Genomic DNA, 16,317 nt, shown 5'->3' on the forward strand with positions numbered 1-16,317 from the left:
GAATGTAGCCAGTAGAAAGCCCCCAACCTAACACTTCATGGAGAAGAGGATAAGCATGTCTGTAAAAACATCCTACTGATAAGTAAGAGGGTCTCTCCAAAGCCAGAAGCGATGTTCCTGACGGTAGTTCCAGGAGCTGACTGGGTAACCACACTGCAAGGAAGACAGCGGTGTGGCCACAGCCTAAAGTGAGATTCCAAGGTGGGGGACAAACCCTACATACACTTGAAGAGAGTCCTTAAGAGCTATAGCCACTACCAGTCTCACCCTCAGTAGTCATAACTTTAAAGAAGGTTTAACTTTTACAGCAAGAGAGACATGTGTGAAGGTGTGAAGTGAGGTCCCCTTGGAGTCTCACTGATCCCATGAATCCTGCCAAGAAGGCAAAGAACTACAGAGCCGTGATGTCAGAGCTTCCTGTTCTCTGGTCTTCTTGCTGCCTCCACACTTCGCAGGCTAGATTATTAGCAACCTGCAGGCCAAGAAGAGGCCTTGTTCATTTTCCTATGTCCCAACATCCAGCACAGTGTTTCACACATAGATGGTACTTAATAAGAAATGAATAACTGTGATCTTCAGAAGCTGAGATTTACCCAGGATCCCTGAATTGGAATTTGAATTCCATTCTCTTGAATCCAAGTTTGATGACTTTGTTTTAATTTATTTTACTTATTTTTGGCTGCGTCAGGTCTTCGTTGCTGTGTGCGGGCTTTCTCTAGTTGCGGCGAGCGGGGGCTACTCTTCCTTGTGGTGCACAGGCTTCTCGTTGCGGTGCCTTCTCTTGTTGCGAAGCACGGGCTCTAGGCGCGCGGGCTTCAGTAGCTGTGGCTCGCGGGCTCTAGAGCGCAGGTTCAGAAGTTGTGGCACACGGGCTTAGCTGCTCCATGGCACGTGGCATCTTCCCGGACCAGGGCTCGAACCCGTGTCCCCTGCGTTGGCAGGCCGATTCTTAACCACTATGCCACCAGGGAAGCCCCCAAGTTTGATGACTTTGATATTCAACTCGTTTCCTTTGCACAGATACATGTTCACCTATCACTCCTCAGAAATACATGAGAACATTTTTACCTTTAGTCATCAGAGACGATGTATTCTGGTGCCTCTTTGCAATCCTTGGTATTATAAGACAGTGATCATGCACCATGGTTGGCCCAGGACAAGCTCAGTTCATGCTTGTTGTCCCAGGATAATTAACAGCATCTCCTTTCACCCTCACAAGTGTCTGGCTTGTATAATAAATTATATCAGCATTGACAAACTTCCATAAAGGGCCAGAGAGTAAATAGTTTAGACTTCGTGAGCCATACAGCTACTTAACTCTGCCACTGTAGCAAGAGCAGCCATAGATAACACAAAAATGATGGGTGTGGCTGTGTTCCAATAAAACTTTATTTACAAAAGCAGACAGCAGGCCGGATTTGCCTGAGGGTCAATGTTTGCTGAGGCTTGAATTATAATGGTAGCCCTAGTTACAAGAAGTCCAGAAATATCTCTTTCACCTCAGAAGAAGAGCGCTCTCAAGAAGAAGATATTTAGAGGCGAAAGCATATAATTCAAGACAGTTCAAAAACATGTATGCCTAGGGCTTCCCTGGTGGCGCAGTGGTTGAGAGTCCGCCTGCCGATGCAGGGGACATGGGTTCGGGCCCCGGTCCGGGAAGATCCCACGTGCCGTGGAGCGGCTGGGCCTGTGAGCCATGGCCGCTGAGCCTGTGCGTCCGGAGCCTGTGCTCCGCAACGGGAGAGGCCACAACAGTGAGAGGACTGTGTACCGCAAAAAAAAAAAGTATGTCTAGTATAACCTTCAAGATGAAATACTACCTAAGAAAAGGTGAGTTCCCAAAAAGGCATTATCTGTGAAGGTATATGTTTCATCGGACTCACAGACTTAGAAAACAAATTTATGGTTACCAAAGGGGAAAGGTCGGGGGAGGTATAAATTAGGAGGTTGGGATTAACATATACAACAAGGACCTACTGTACAGCACATGGAACTCTACTCCATCTTCTGTAATAACCTATATTGGAAAAAAATCTGAAAAAGAATAGATATATGGGGCTTCCCTGGTGGCGCAGTGGTTGAGAGTCCGCCTGCCGATGCAGGGGACACGGGTTCGTGCCCCGGTCCGGGAAGATCCCACATGCCACGGTGTGGCTGGGCCCGTGAGCCATGGCCGCTGAGCCTGTGCGTCCGGAGCCTGTGCTCTGCAGCAGGAGAGGCCACAGCGGTGAGGGGCCCGTGTACCACAAAAAAAAAAAAAAAAAAAAAAAAGATATATGTATAACTGAATCACTTTGCTGTACACCTGAAACTAACACAATATTGTAAATCAAGTATACTCCAATATAAAATTAAAAAATAAAAATCATACAATATAAGCATTAAAAAAAGAAAATATATGTTTCAGAATTTTTAGGGAAAGAAAGTAAAAAGTCCATCTGAGGAAGAATTTCTTATTAGGGAATCTTTGAAAAATGGAGCCATGTGGGATGAAGCAGCTGACTGAGTTAGTGTTCTCCAGGGAAGGGCTTCTTCCCACCAGCTGAGGGAGGAACCTCTGTGCTTTCTGCTAAGAAAAAAAGCAAGGAGAAAAAGGGTAGTCTGGGCCACCATGAAAGAGGCCTGATTTATGGTCACTGAGAGAGCAAGGGGAGGACAGGTTATTTCCTCACAAAACTCAGTGGCACTGGATGATGGAACTCAGGGCTACTGAAAAAAGAACGTGCGGGACTGCAAAGGCTCTCCTACAGATTTGTCTCAGAGAAGGAGCCCTGGGGCTCTGGAAGCTAAGAGGGAAGAAGAAATGCTCCCCCTTCTTCTGCTCATTGGTGTCACACAACAGGATCTCTGAGATCCCGGATGAAACAAAAACGAAAGCTCCAGGGGACCATCCTGGGGAGTCAAGGGAACAGCCCTCCCCAGATCAAGCCAAACACCACAGATGCCCAAACACCTGTCCAAAAACATGGCAGTGGCTCAGGAGCGCCATCTACTGTGAGAACTGCCTGAGGTTCCCCGACCTGAGGAATTCATTCACAGCCTTCAGAAATGATTCATTCATTCTGTTGGGGAGAAAAGCAGCCTAATTTGTAGACATTCCAACCCGCGGGAATCACACCAGTCCTCATGAGCCAGTTACGAAGGGATGGTCAGTCTCAGGACACCAGAAACACAGTAAGTTCCAAAGGAAAAGCCTGGTTCTTTCAGATGATTATGACTCAATTATATTTAGCCCCAATGTCAGGATGGTATTCGGCACATATGTGTAATTATGTTTAGTGTCTCTCAGTGTTAGTTATTTGTGTAATCTGAGAGATAAAATATAAAACTCAAATAAGAAATCACTGGTTACATAAGCTCTAACTGAGTGATCATGTACATCACAAACTCCTTCTCCAAGAATGTGTTTTTGCTAATTTCTCTCTAAAAAGGATGGGTCTGTAACTTTGTCTCCAGAAGGAGAAAGGTGGTCTTGTGCAACGAGAAAGGGCTTCACCCTGGCACAGGGCTACAGACGTGCACTGTGTGTCCCGGTGCTGCCAGACACACTGGGAACGTGGGGCTTCTGCTCTGTCTTGGGGTGTCTTTGTGTCTGTATTTCTCACGGCCCCTTGGGGAGGCTGGCCCTTTCTTCCCTGCTCAGTGGGGTCTGTATGTGTCTTAATGCCGTCAACGTCTGCTTTAACACTACAAGCAACTCTGTGCCCCTTTCCTTTGGAAAAAATTGTTTAACTCCCTATTTCTTAATTTCCATTAAGCTCTTTCTTCCTTTAGAACTAGATATATATATTAGCAAATGTAATATCCTCTTAGCACTCCAAGAACAGAAGATGGGACAAAACCCTAAATGTCCCTCCTACCACCATGAAACCCAAACAACTCTCTGATGAAGGGAAGAAAAAAGAAACTTTCTGGACGCTTCTCTCTGTTTTCCAATTAACCTCGAGAAGTTGCCATTCTGAAGCCTGAGAGGACAGGGTTTGCTTAATAGGAAGTAAAAACACTGAGTGTGTTTCCAGAGGGCTCCCCCAGCAGCCCCTTGCTCTCTATGACTCGAGTCTTTCTTCAAAGGAAGTGCCCACCCCTTCCCCACCCTACATGCCTCACAACCTAGCTGGCCCTGGAGCATCCCCTACTGGGCATCAGCGTCACCCAGGGCAGCAGCCGTCACTGCTCATTCTTCTCTCCCTAAGAGCGACCAGAAGCAAGGCTCAACATTACGCACCGGGCAACCAATATAGGCAGAGTTGTGGACACCAGGGGGCCGTTTGTAAGTGCCGTCGCTGTCTGTGGTGATAAGTCTGTCCTTCTCAGCATCTCCGGGGCAGCCATTGACCTGATGTTTCCGGCGTGGTTTAGGAGAACGTTTTATCCTGGAGCTGCCAGGAGTAAAGAGAGTTTATCTTCATAGGAAATAACCTTCCGGCCATGGGCTCATCAACTAAACGCCAAGTATTTTCTGCACACCTAGGACCTGCTAGCCACTGTAGTAAACACCCCACAGGATGTAAACAATGTGTAAGACACAGTCTCTGTTCTAAGAAAGCTCACAGTCCACCGGGGCAGACTATACTAAACACACGGAACAAGAGAGCATAATATCACCGCTGGCTACCTGTGGCCTGATCTAGGTCTTGAAAAATGAGTAGGATCTGCGGATAGGCAGGGAAGTGGGGCAAGTGTGAGGTGCAGGCAGGACCGTGTGGAGGGCCAGAAACAGGAATGTAGATGAAAGTTTGGGAGGCGATGATGCCACTGCCTAGGGGGCGGCAGTTCCTCTGTGCTGCTGGGCGGAGGGGGGAGCAGCTGGGTGAAAGGCAATGCCCTGCTAGGTACAGGAGCCCAGGGTCCACCCGGCAGGCAGCCCAAGCCAGCACAGGTGTGAGCAGAGCAAGACACAAACGAGAGCTGATCTTACAGAAAATGCCTCTGCATTAGGGAGCAAGGGCCTGGGAGACCAAGAGACCGAGACTCTGAGAGTGGCTGTGCGTCCGGCCGAACTGGTGACCAAGCACGGGAGGTGGAGATGCTGGGGGTGAGAGTTGAAGAAGAGAAGCAGGGAGAGGGAGCCCTGGAGCCCTCTGAGAAGGAAGGCGCCACCTTTTCAGAAGTCTGAATTCCAGGAGACACGAAACCCAGGGAGGTGCTCCGGGGCCACTGGGGTGGAATGAATGCAGCCTTCACCACAGGTGACCTCCAGGCGGGATGGCAGCCTCCCAGCCTGAAGTCGCTTGCAGAGACTTCTCCCCGCCCCCTCCACGGCCGAGCCCTGCAGCCCGGCTCGGGGCCCACCTCTTCCTGGGCTCTATGAACACAGAGGGCACACTGGCCGTGGGGTCCAGGATCTTGTCGATCTGCATCTGCGCCCTGCGGTACACGCGGTGCCGCTCCCGCGTGTCTCCCGACGACAGCTCGTCTAGCACCGGGAACTCGTAGTGCCCGCGGCGCTTGGCGCGGAGCCGGATCTTGTTCCGATGGTGCTCGATCTCCGACTTGTGCCGCAGCGCTGTCTGGATCTGGGAAACGAGACAGACGGAACATTCTGACGGTCTCTGGGACCACGCAGAGAAAGCAGCTGGGAGGCCTTCCTGCGACTCTCCTCCCCCCGCCCCCGGCTGTCCTAGGCTCCCACGAGGCCCCAAAGGGGTGACAGGGACAGGCACACCCACACGGGGCATGGGGAAGCTCCATCATCCGGAGCTGTATCCCCACACTCCACGTGGTGGGTGGGATGCGGGAAGCCGTGGTGTTGGCCCCCAAACAGGGCAAAAGAACTCAAACCCGGGAAAGAGGCCAGTGGCAACTCTGAAGATACTGAGAGACAGTGACAACTATATGTCATACGACCCGAGAAAAGAGAAAATATTTTCCATACCCAATAATATCACTACTTTAGAGATTTTTAAATTAAGACAGAGTGAAAGAAGATATTTGCATTACACAATAAAATACCCATTTACTAATGATGTTTAGTGTTACCAAAACAAGCCCCCAGCCACGAGACACCCCTCCTCAAAGAGGAAAATCGACACGTATGGAAACACATCCTCGCTGGCTACAAGGGGCCTGAACTAGGTCTCCAAGAGCTGGCTGGTTCTGAAGCAGGGGAGGGAGGGAAGTAGGCACAGGGTGTGCAGGGCAGGCACCAAGGTGCTGAGGGCCAGAAGCAGGAATGCAGATGCACGTCTGGGGGAATGAGGCCACAGCTCCGGGAGCGGCAGGTCGGCTGAGCTATCAGGGAGAGCAGACGGGGAATGCTTTCCTTCATGGAGGTGCATCCCCTTGTTTTCTAAGCCCTTAGCCCAGCTTCAGAGGACTTAACAGCAAGCGAGATGGAGACAGAGGGAAAAAGGGAAAACAAACTAGGCATCCGACTAGGAGAAGAGAGCAGGAGCAACGTCTAAGACAAGGTGGGACGCTCCTGGCCTCGCCACAGTGGACAAGGAGCCACACGCTCCTTGCGGCTGCTTGAGGGAGGGCCAGGTGGATGAGATGCTTGACAACTTCCCAGCAGGATGACTCTTACTCTATCAGGATCTAACTGTTCTTTAAAATATATGAGGTCCCCACAGGAGGACCAAGACATGCTAGGAATCTGCACCAGAACCTCCTAAAAAGAAACCATTTCCACTGACATGTATGGAGCCTACCGGTAGGTGCACCAGTACTGATAATGCTCTTGGTCTTAAGTTGGGTTTTCATTTACGCTCTATAATCAATATATATGTTTCCTATACCATATGCATGCATCAAATACATTTTAAAGATAGTAAAAGAAAAAAGTGGCGATGAGCGCTATCCACTTGTGAGGGCTGGTGAGCTTATTCTCTTCTGTTTTTGGCCACATGGAGAATGCACTCCAGGGTGCTTACTCATGGCCATGTGAGGCACATGCAACACAGGACTGATGGGGTCATAGGTCTAGGCTAGGACCGGGGTCATGCAGGGTCAGGGCTCCTGAGCATCAGTGAGAAGGGGCAGCATGTGTCACCTTGAACCCATGACGCACGTTCTTCTGGTCATGCCCTTGGCAAGGAGCCAATGAGGTGTGGGGAGGAGAATGTGTAAGAACTCTTGCTAAGACTTCTGTAAGATGATCCACTTTAAGGATTGAATTGCATCAATTATTAGTTCACCTGGCAGAACTCACAACAGCAGCAGGTATTTCTTAGAGGCAAGAAACCGACAGTCATGATGCTACCGTGTGTGCGACCCTAAACAGCATTCGTTCCACTCATGGTCCAGACCAGGTCAAACTCCTCAAGTTCAAGCTAACAGTGACGTGACCTGGCCTTCGGGTTCCCCAAATCTTAGGAGGAAAGCAGATCTAACTCACTGTTCCAGGAGTCACTGGAAATACAGTTTCTTCCCAAGACTTACCTAGACGTTTGGGGCCAGAGCAGATCTATCAGGGATCACAGAGTCTACTGTGGTCCCAAGACTACCCCACATTCAACGGTTCACTAGGAGAACTCTCAGGACTCAGAATGTAAGTCCAATTTATTACAGCAAAAGGACACAAAGCAAAACCAGGACAGAGGAATGGCACATAGGGTGAGGTCTGGAGGAAACCAGGCACAGCTCCCGAGAGTCCTTTCCCAGAAAAGCCACGCAGGATGTGAACTCCTCCAGCAATGAGTTGTGACAACACATGTGACACGTCTACCAGGGAAGCTCATTAGAGACTCAATGCCCAGGATGTTTACTGGAGGCCGGTCACATAGGCACCCTCTGCCTAGCATGTACCAAAATTCCAGACTCCCAGAAGAAAGAGTTGCCCAGCAAAAATCATGTTGCTTGTACAAACAGTTTAGGCACAGCGAGCCACTCCATTCTGGGAATGGTGGGAATCTTTCCAAGATCCAAATCCCCAAACCCCAGCCACGGGCTAAGGCGGACTTTCTCAGGATAGCCACCCCCGGTCTTTAATCTGCACATCCACCAGTGTGCCTACTAGTGTCCTTGAATGGTATATGATCTAAAAACACTGAGTATCAGATTTTAAATTAAGAACATCTGTGAGCAGCTCATATCTTTAGCTCATATTTTTGACACTAACTTCATTTTTAAGCAGTGACCAAATGAGAATCTAAGGTTTTTTTTTTATTAATGTACTTTTTCATAAAACCAAATACCTCTTTGTTAATTTTGTTGGTTTCGGCCACTCGGTCGGCCAGGATGGGGTGTGGAACGGGAGGTGCCGGGATGGGCTGCATGGCGATCAGCTGAATCTTATTGGGGACCCGCCGACTGGCCTCCGAGGAGCGGGAGATCCTGTCCACATGCTCAAAGATGGAGGCTGACGAATGCTGCTCATTCCCCGAGCTGGGTGCTGCCCCTGGAACAGAAGGAAAAGCAAAATTAAGAAATAAAGTCAAAAAAAATAAAAAGAAAAAAAAAAAAAAAAAAAAAGAAAAGAAATAAAGTCATTGTAAAGAAAGAGCAAATCATCACAATTAGGGATTTCTTAAAGAATCGTCAGATGGGCCCCTGACCAAAAACACATCCCCAACTCCATGGCAGAGTACTTGAAATGTCACCATTCGAGCTTAAATTGTCTGGGATAAGTAGTGTCTCCTTCAGTCTCATTAAAAATTACAAATATCCGTAGGTAAGATATGAAAATCACTACGACATTTTGTGCCCCAAATGGCCCTGTTTTGTCTAAAGGTGTTTCAAAGTCTTCAGTAAGACAGGGTAAAGGACAGGAGAAGCCTGACGTGGGTAGGCCAGTAGCAATTTACAGAACTTGGAGGACAACACTTATGGCAGCTCTGAATGTCCATGCTCATTTGAAGTGATATAAATTTAGTTGCAAGGTAATTACACTGTTGAGATAACAAAAGACCAGGGGATTGTGGACCTGCTGGCAAGTACTGGTGAATGATTAAGGCTTCGGGCTTCTCAGTTCTGATGAAGAAAGAAAATGAAGAGTCAGGAGAAGAAAAAGCCGCTGCCTGCATGGAATTAGTTCCCACTTTAAAAACAGATGAAGAGGGGCTTCCCTGGTGGTGCAGTGGTTGAGAGTCCGCCTGCCAATGCAGGGGACACGGGTTCGTGCCCCGGTCCGGGACCGCGGAGCGGCTGGGCCCGTGAGCCATGGCCGCTGAGCCTGCGCGTCCGGAGCCTGTGCTCCGCAACGGGAGAGGCCACGACAGTGAGAGGCCCACGTACCACAAAAAAAAAACAAACAAAAAAACAGATGAAGAGAACACTGAAAAATGGTTAAAAGGGTAATTATTTTAAGTAACCAGAACTGCAAAAAAGAAAAATATTTAAATGTATAGAAAAAAAGACAGAAAAACACTTTAACAGAGACTGGATCTTGGTATAATGAGTAATGTTCTCCAATTTCTTGTATTTTCTGTAACGTGGATTTTCTCTAGTCAGTATTACTTTTATAATAGAAATAATTCAAATAAACTTTAATTTTAAAAAGGCAAAGAGGGTCTTCCCTGGTGGTGCAGTGGTTGGGATTCCGCCTGCCAGTGCAGGGGACACCGGGTTCGAGCCCTAGTCGGGGAAGATCCCACATGCCGCGGAGCAACTAGGCCCGTGCGCCACAACTATTGAGCCCACGTGCCACAACTACTGAGCCCGCATGCCCCAATTACTGAAGCCAACACGCCTAGAGCCCATGCTCCGCAACGAGAAGCCACTGCAATGTGAAGCCCACGCACCACAATGAAGAGTAGCCCCCACTCACTGCAACTAAAGAAAGCCCGCATGCAGCAACGAAGACCTAATGAAGCCAAAAATAAAATTTAAAAAAAAAAAGTTTTTTAAAGGCAAAGAAAGAGATGAAGAGGGGCTGAATGGATGGAAAGAACTCTCCAGTTAGACACACTAAGATCCCACATGCCCTCCCTCTAAGCCACAGGTCACCTCTAGACACTCTGGACACTGCTTCAAAATAAATGGCCAACAGGCCAAGAGAAGGAGTGAAGGCATGCCAAAACTATTTTTAAACAAAAGCCTAAGTTTTGAAACCTCAAGCATAAGTGAAAAATATACAGGTTTCCCCTCAACACTAAAAAAAGTGTTGAGCAAGAGGGCAGACAACAGAAGCAAGAACTACAATCCTGCAGCCTGTGGGAAAAAAACCACATTCACAGAAAGACAAACAAGATGAAAAGGCAGAGGGCTATGTACCAGACGAAGGAAAAAGATAAAACCCCAGAAAAACAACTAAATGACATGGATATAGGCAACTTTCCAGAAAAAGAATTCAGAATAATGATAGTGAAGATGATCCAGGACCTCGGAAAAAGAATGGAGGCAAAGATCGAAAAGATGCAAGAAATGTTTAACCAAGACCCAGAAGAATTAAAGAACAAACAAACAGAGATGAACAATACAATAACTGAAATGAAAACTACACTAGAAGGAATCAATAGCAGAAAAACTGAGGCAGAAGAACGGATAAGTGACCTGGAAGACAGAATGGTGGAATTCACTGCTGCAGAACAGAATAAAGAAAAAAGAATGAAAAGAAATGAAGACAGCCTAAGAGACCTCTGGGACAACATTAAACGCAACAACATTCGCATTATAGGGGTCCCAGAAGGAGAAGACAGAGAGAAAGGATCAGAGAAAATATGTGAAGAGATTGTAGTCGAAAACTTCCCTAACACGGGAAAGGAAATAGCCACCCAAGTCTGGGAAGTGCAGAGAGTCCCATACAGGATAAACCCACGGAGAAACACGCCAAGACACACAGTAATCAAATCGGTAAAAATTAAAGACAAAGAAAAATTATTAAAAGCAGCAAGGGAAGAACGACAAATAACATACAAGGGAACTGCCATAAGGTTAACAGCTGATTTCTCAGCAGAAACTCTACAAGCCAGAAGGAAGTAGCATGATATACTTAAAGTGATGAAAGGAAAGAACTTACAACCAAGATTACTCGACCTGGCAAGGATCTCAATCAGATTCAATGGAGAAATCAAAAGCTTTACAGACAAGCAAAAGCTAAGAGAATTCAGCACCACCAAACCAGCTCTACAACAAATGCTAAAGGAACTTCTCTAAGTGGGAAACACAAGAGACGAAAAGGACCTACAAAAACAAACCCAAAACAATTAAGAAAATGGGAATAGGAACATACATATCGATAATTACCTTAAACTTGAATGGATTAAATGCTCCAGCCAAAAGATACAGGCTTGCTGAATGGATACAATAACAAGACCTGTATACATGCTGTCTACAAGAGACCCACTTCAGACCTAGGGACACATACAGACTGAAAGTGAGGGGATGGAAAAAGATATTCCATGCAAATGAAAATCAAAAGGAAGCTACGGTAGCAATACTCATATCAGATAAAATAGACTTTAAAATAAAGCATGTTACAAGAGACAAGGAAGGACACTACATAATGATCAAGGTATCAATCCAAGAAGAAGATATAACAATTATAAATATATATGTACCCAACATAGGAGCACCTCAATACATAAGGCAAATGCTAACAGCTATAAAATAGGAAATCGACAGTAACACAATAATAGCGGTGGACTTTAACACCTCCCTTACACCAAGGGACAGATCATCCAAAATGAAAATAAATAAGGAAACAGAAGTTCTAAATGACACAACAGACCAGATAGATTTAATCGATATTTATAGGACATTCCATCCAAAAACAGCAGATTACACTTTCTTCTCAAGTGCACACGGAACATTCTCCAGGATAGATCACATCTTGGGTCACAAATCAAGCCTCAGGAAATTTAAGAAAACTGAAATCATATCAAGCATCTTTTCTGACCACAACGCTATGAGATTAGAAATGAATTACAGGGACAAAAACGTAGAAAACACAAATACATGGAGGCTAAACAATACGTTACTAAATAACCAAGAGATCACTGAAGAAATCAAAGAGGAAATCAAAAAATACCTAGAGACAAAAGACAATGAAAACAGGACGATCCAAAACCTATGGGATGCATCAAAAGCAGTTCTAAGAGGGAAGTTTATAGCTATACAAGCCCACCTCAAGGAACAAGAAAAATCTCAAATAAACAATCTAACCTTACACCTAAAGGAACCAGAGAGAGAAGAACAAACAAAACTCAAAGTTAGCAGAAGGAAAGAAATCATAAAGATCAGAGCAGAAATAAATGAAATCGAAACAAAGAAAACAATAGCAAAGATCAATAAAACTAAAAGCTGATTCTTTGAGAAGATAAACAAAATTGATAAACCATTAACCAGACTCATCAAGAAAAAGGAGACGACTCAAATCAATAAAATTAGAAATGAAAAAGAAGAACTTACAACAGACACCGCAGAAATACAAAGCATCCTAAGAGACTACTACAAGCAACTCTATGCCAATAAAATGGACAACCTGGAAGAAATGGACAAATTCGTAGAAAGGTATAACCTTCCGAGGCTGAACCAGGAAGAAACAGAAAATACAGACCAATCACAAGTAATGAAATTGAAACTGTCATTGAAAAGCTTCCAACAAACAAAAGTCCAGGACCAGATGGCTTCACAGGTGAATTTTATCAAACATTTAGAGAAGACCTAACACCCATCCTTCTCAAACTCTTCCAAAAAATTGCAGAGGAAGGAACACTCCCAAACTCATTCTATGAGGCCACCATCACCCTGATACCAAAACCAGACAAAGATACTACAAAAAAAGAAAATTACAGACCAATATCACTGATGAATATAGATGCAAAAATCCTCAACAAAATACTAGCAAACAGAATCCAACAACACATTAAAAGGATCATACACCATGATCAAGTGGGATTTTATACCAGGGATGCAAGGATTCTTCAATATATGCAAATCAATCAATGTGATACACCATATTAACAAACTGAAGAATAAAAACCATATGATCATCTCAACAGATGCAGAAAAAGCTTTTGACAAAATTCAACACCCATTTATGATAAAAACTCTCCAGAAAGTGGGCATAGAGGGAACCTACCACAACATAATAAAGGCCATATACGACAAACCCACAGCAAACATCATTCTCAATGGTGAAAAACTGAAAGCATTTCCTCTAAGGTCAGGAACAAGACAAGGATGTCCACTCTCACCACTATTATTCAACATAGTTTTGGAAGTCCTAGCCATGGCAATCAGAGAAGAAAAAGGAATACGAATTGGAAAAGAAGAAGTAAAACTGTCACTGTTTGCAGATGACATGATACTATACACGGAGAATCCTAAAGATGCCACCAGAAAACTACTGGAGCTAATCAATGAATTTGGTAAAGTTGCAGGATACAAGATTAACGCACAGAAATCTCTTGCATTCCTATACTCTAATGATGAAAAATCTGAAAGAGAAATTAAGGAAACAATCCCATTTACCATTGCAACAAAAAAAAATAAAATACCTAGGAATAAAGCTACCTAGGGAGACAAAAGACCTGTACGCACAACACTGTCAGATACTGATGAAAGAAATTAAAGATGATACCAACAGATGGAGATATATACCATGTTGTTGGATTGGAAGAATCAATATTGTGAAAATGACTATACTACCCAAAGCAATCTACAGATTCAATGCAATCCCTATCAAATTACCAATGGCATTTTTTATGGAACTAGAACAAAAAATCTTAAAATTTGTATGGAGACACAAAAGACCCCGAACAGCCAAAGCAGTCTTGAGGGAAAGAAACAGAGCTGGAGGAATCAAATTCCCTGACTTTAGACTATATTATAAAGCTACAGTAATCAAGACAATATGGTACTGGCACAAAAACAGAAACATAGATCAATGGAACAAGATAGAAAGCCCAGAGATAAACCCACGCACCTATGGTCAACTATCTATGACAAAGGAGGCAAGGATATACAATGGAGAAAAGACAGTCTCTTCAATAAGTGATGCTGGGAAAACTAGATGGCTACATGTAAAAGAATGAAATTAGAACTCTCCCTAACACCATACACCTAAGTAAACTCAAAATGGATTTGAGACCTAAATGTAAGACCGGACACTATAAAACTCTTAGAGGAAAACTTTGAAAGAACACTCTTTGACATAAATCACAGCAAGATCTTTTTTGATCCACCTCCTAGAGTAATGGAAATAAAAACAAAAATAAACAAATGGGACCTAATGAAACTTCAAAGCTTTTGCACAACAAAGGAAACCATAAACAAGACGAAAAGACAACCCTCAGAATGGGAGAAAATATCTGCAAATGAATCAATGGACAAAGGATTAATCTCCAAAATATATAAACAGCTCATGCAGCTCAATATTAAAAAAACAAACAACCCAATCCAAAAATGGGCAGAAGACCTAAATAGACATTTCTCCAAAGAAGACATACAGATGGCCAAGAAGCACGTGCAAAGCTGCTCAACATCACTAATTACTAGAGAAATGCAAATCAAAATTACAATGAGCTATCACCTCACACCAGTTTGAATGGGCATCATCAGAAAATCTACAAACAACAAATGCTGGAGAGGGTGTGGAGAAAAGGGAAGAACCCTCTTGCACTGTTGGTGGGAATGTAAACTGATACAGCCACTATGGAGAACAGTATGGAGGTTCCTTAAAAAACTAAAAACAGAATTACCGTATGATCCAGCAATCCCACTACTGGGCATATACCCAGAGAAAACCATAATTCAAAAAGACACATGCACCCCAATGTTCACGGCAGTACTATTTACAATAACCAGGTCATGGAAGCAAGCTAAATGCCCATCAACAGACAAACGGATAATGAAGATGTGATACATATATACAATGGAATATTACTCAGGCATAAAAAGGAACAAAACTGGGTCATTTGTTGAGACGTGGATGGATCTAGAGACTGTCACACACAGTGCATCAAGTCAGAAAGAGAAAAACAAATATATATTAACAAACATATGTGGAACCTAGAAAAATGGTACAGATGAACTGGTTTGCAGGGCAGAAATTGAGACAAAGATGTGGAGAACAAATGTATGGACACCAAGGGGAGAAAGCGGGGTTGGGGGGGTGGTGGTGGGATGAATTGGGAGATTCGGATTGACATGTATACACTGATGTGTATAAAATTGATGACTAATAAGAACCTGCTGTATAAAAAAATTTTTTTAATTAAATTAAAAAAAAGAAGTGTTGAGCAAAGCAGTAAGGAGTCGCAGTTGATATTGTATAGAAGGAATGCACATCAGTGGTACATACATCTTTGTACTCCCTCTCAATCTGAATTATATTCACTTGCTATCCCAAGTGATGAGAAATTATGTGCATAGCTCTGTGAAGGAAGACATCTCTCTTGTCCAGGAGGCAGACTTGTCTGGATTCAGGCTATTCTCCAGCTTTCTTTCCCTGCCTGGAGGGAGCCTGACCATTTGCACAATACAAGCACAGCCAGACACCACCATTCATCCCTTCAGCTACTCAAATTACAGGCAAGAAGCCTAGAAGGAGATAATTAGCTTCATCAGATAAGGCTAGCCTTGCTAACCCAAACTTTTAAAGTGACAGCAGATGTCACAAGGGTGTCCCATTAAGCTACTGATACCTAAGGCTGAGACTGCTTTCCTCCAGGATGGTAACAAGATCAGGGTGCAAAGGTGACCAGGAAGAAAGGCCTCTCCCCCCTGCGCTGCCTGCCTGCCTGGGTCCAGGGAGCTGCAGGCCTGTGTCTGACTCCCGTCCATGCCCCATCCCACTCCCCACCTGGATCCTCGCTCTATAATTCACCAACTGCAACAGGAGAAGCAGGGGACATGCAGAAAACCCTCAACTTCTATACTGCCTGGAACCCAGCCCTTCCAAAAGGCTGAAAAGAGCAGTTTGTTATCTGTCATATTCACATATTGTATATACACACATACATATATCTCCATACATATATATAAACAAACTGGGTTATTATACATAGAAATATATATATAATACATATTATAAACACAGTTATTTTTATTGTTTGCTATGCATTGCACAATTTTTTTCGAAAAGAACTACCTGGATAATAACGACCAATGGAAAGTACAAGGGCTACGTAGAGATCAATACTGTGTGAATCCTGCCTTCAGGCAAGTAGGGACTTTGGATTAAAGTCCTTTCTCTTCAAATATTATCAAACAAACAAACAAACAAACAAAATATATATATATATAATAGAAATTACATTATAGGATAATGTCCACAAAGCAAAACGACACAGGAAAAGGCAATCTGAATTACTGAAATACCAAAGCAACAGAACATTTTTAAAGAAATATTAATTTCATTATCTATTGGTAAATACATCACACTGCATTAATACTAAGGCCTGTGACCCACATTAGTATCCTGTGAGGCAGGGA

At 44.3% G+C, this 16,317-nt stretch overlaps 1 protein-coding gene across 1 annotated transcript in view; it reads right to left on the minus strand.

Moving 5' to 3' along the window:
* The window catches only part of KIAA1549 (KIAA1549 ortholog), a 147,282-nt gene that overhangs the window by 31,545 nt on the left and 99,420 nt on the right, over positions 1-16,317 (minus strand). The window contains exons 13-15 of the mRNA XM_065883799.1: positions 8,136-8,338; positions 5,293-5,516; positions 4,226-4,379 (exon numbers count right to left, since the gene is read on the minus strand). Coding sequence (XP_065739871.1) covers positions 4,226-4,379; positions 5,293-5,516; positions 8,136-8,338 — 581 coding nt within the window. The remainder of the gene's footprint in view (positions 1-4,225; positions 4,380-5,292; positions 5,517-8,135; positions 8,339-16,317) is intronic.

This window comes from Phocoena phocoena, chromosome 9 (genome assembly GCF_963924675.1).
Source record: "Phocoena phocoena chromosome 9, mPhoPho1.1, whole genome shotgun sequence".
Classification (NCBI taxonomy): domain Eukaryota; kingdom Metazoa; phylum Chordata; class Mammalia; order Artiodactyla; family Phocoenidae; genus Phocoena; species Phocoena phocoena.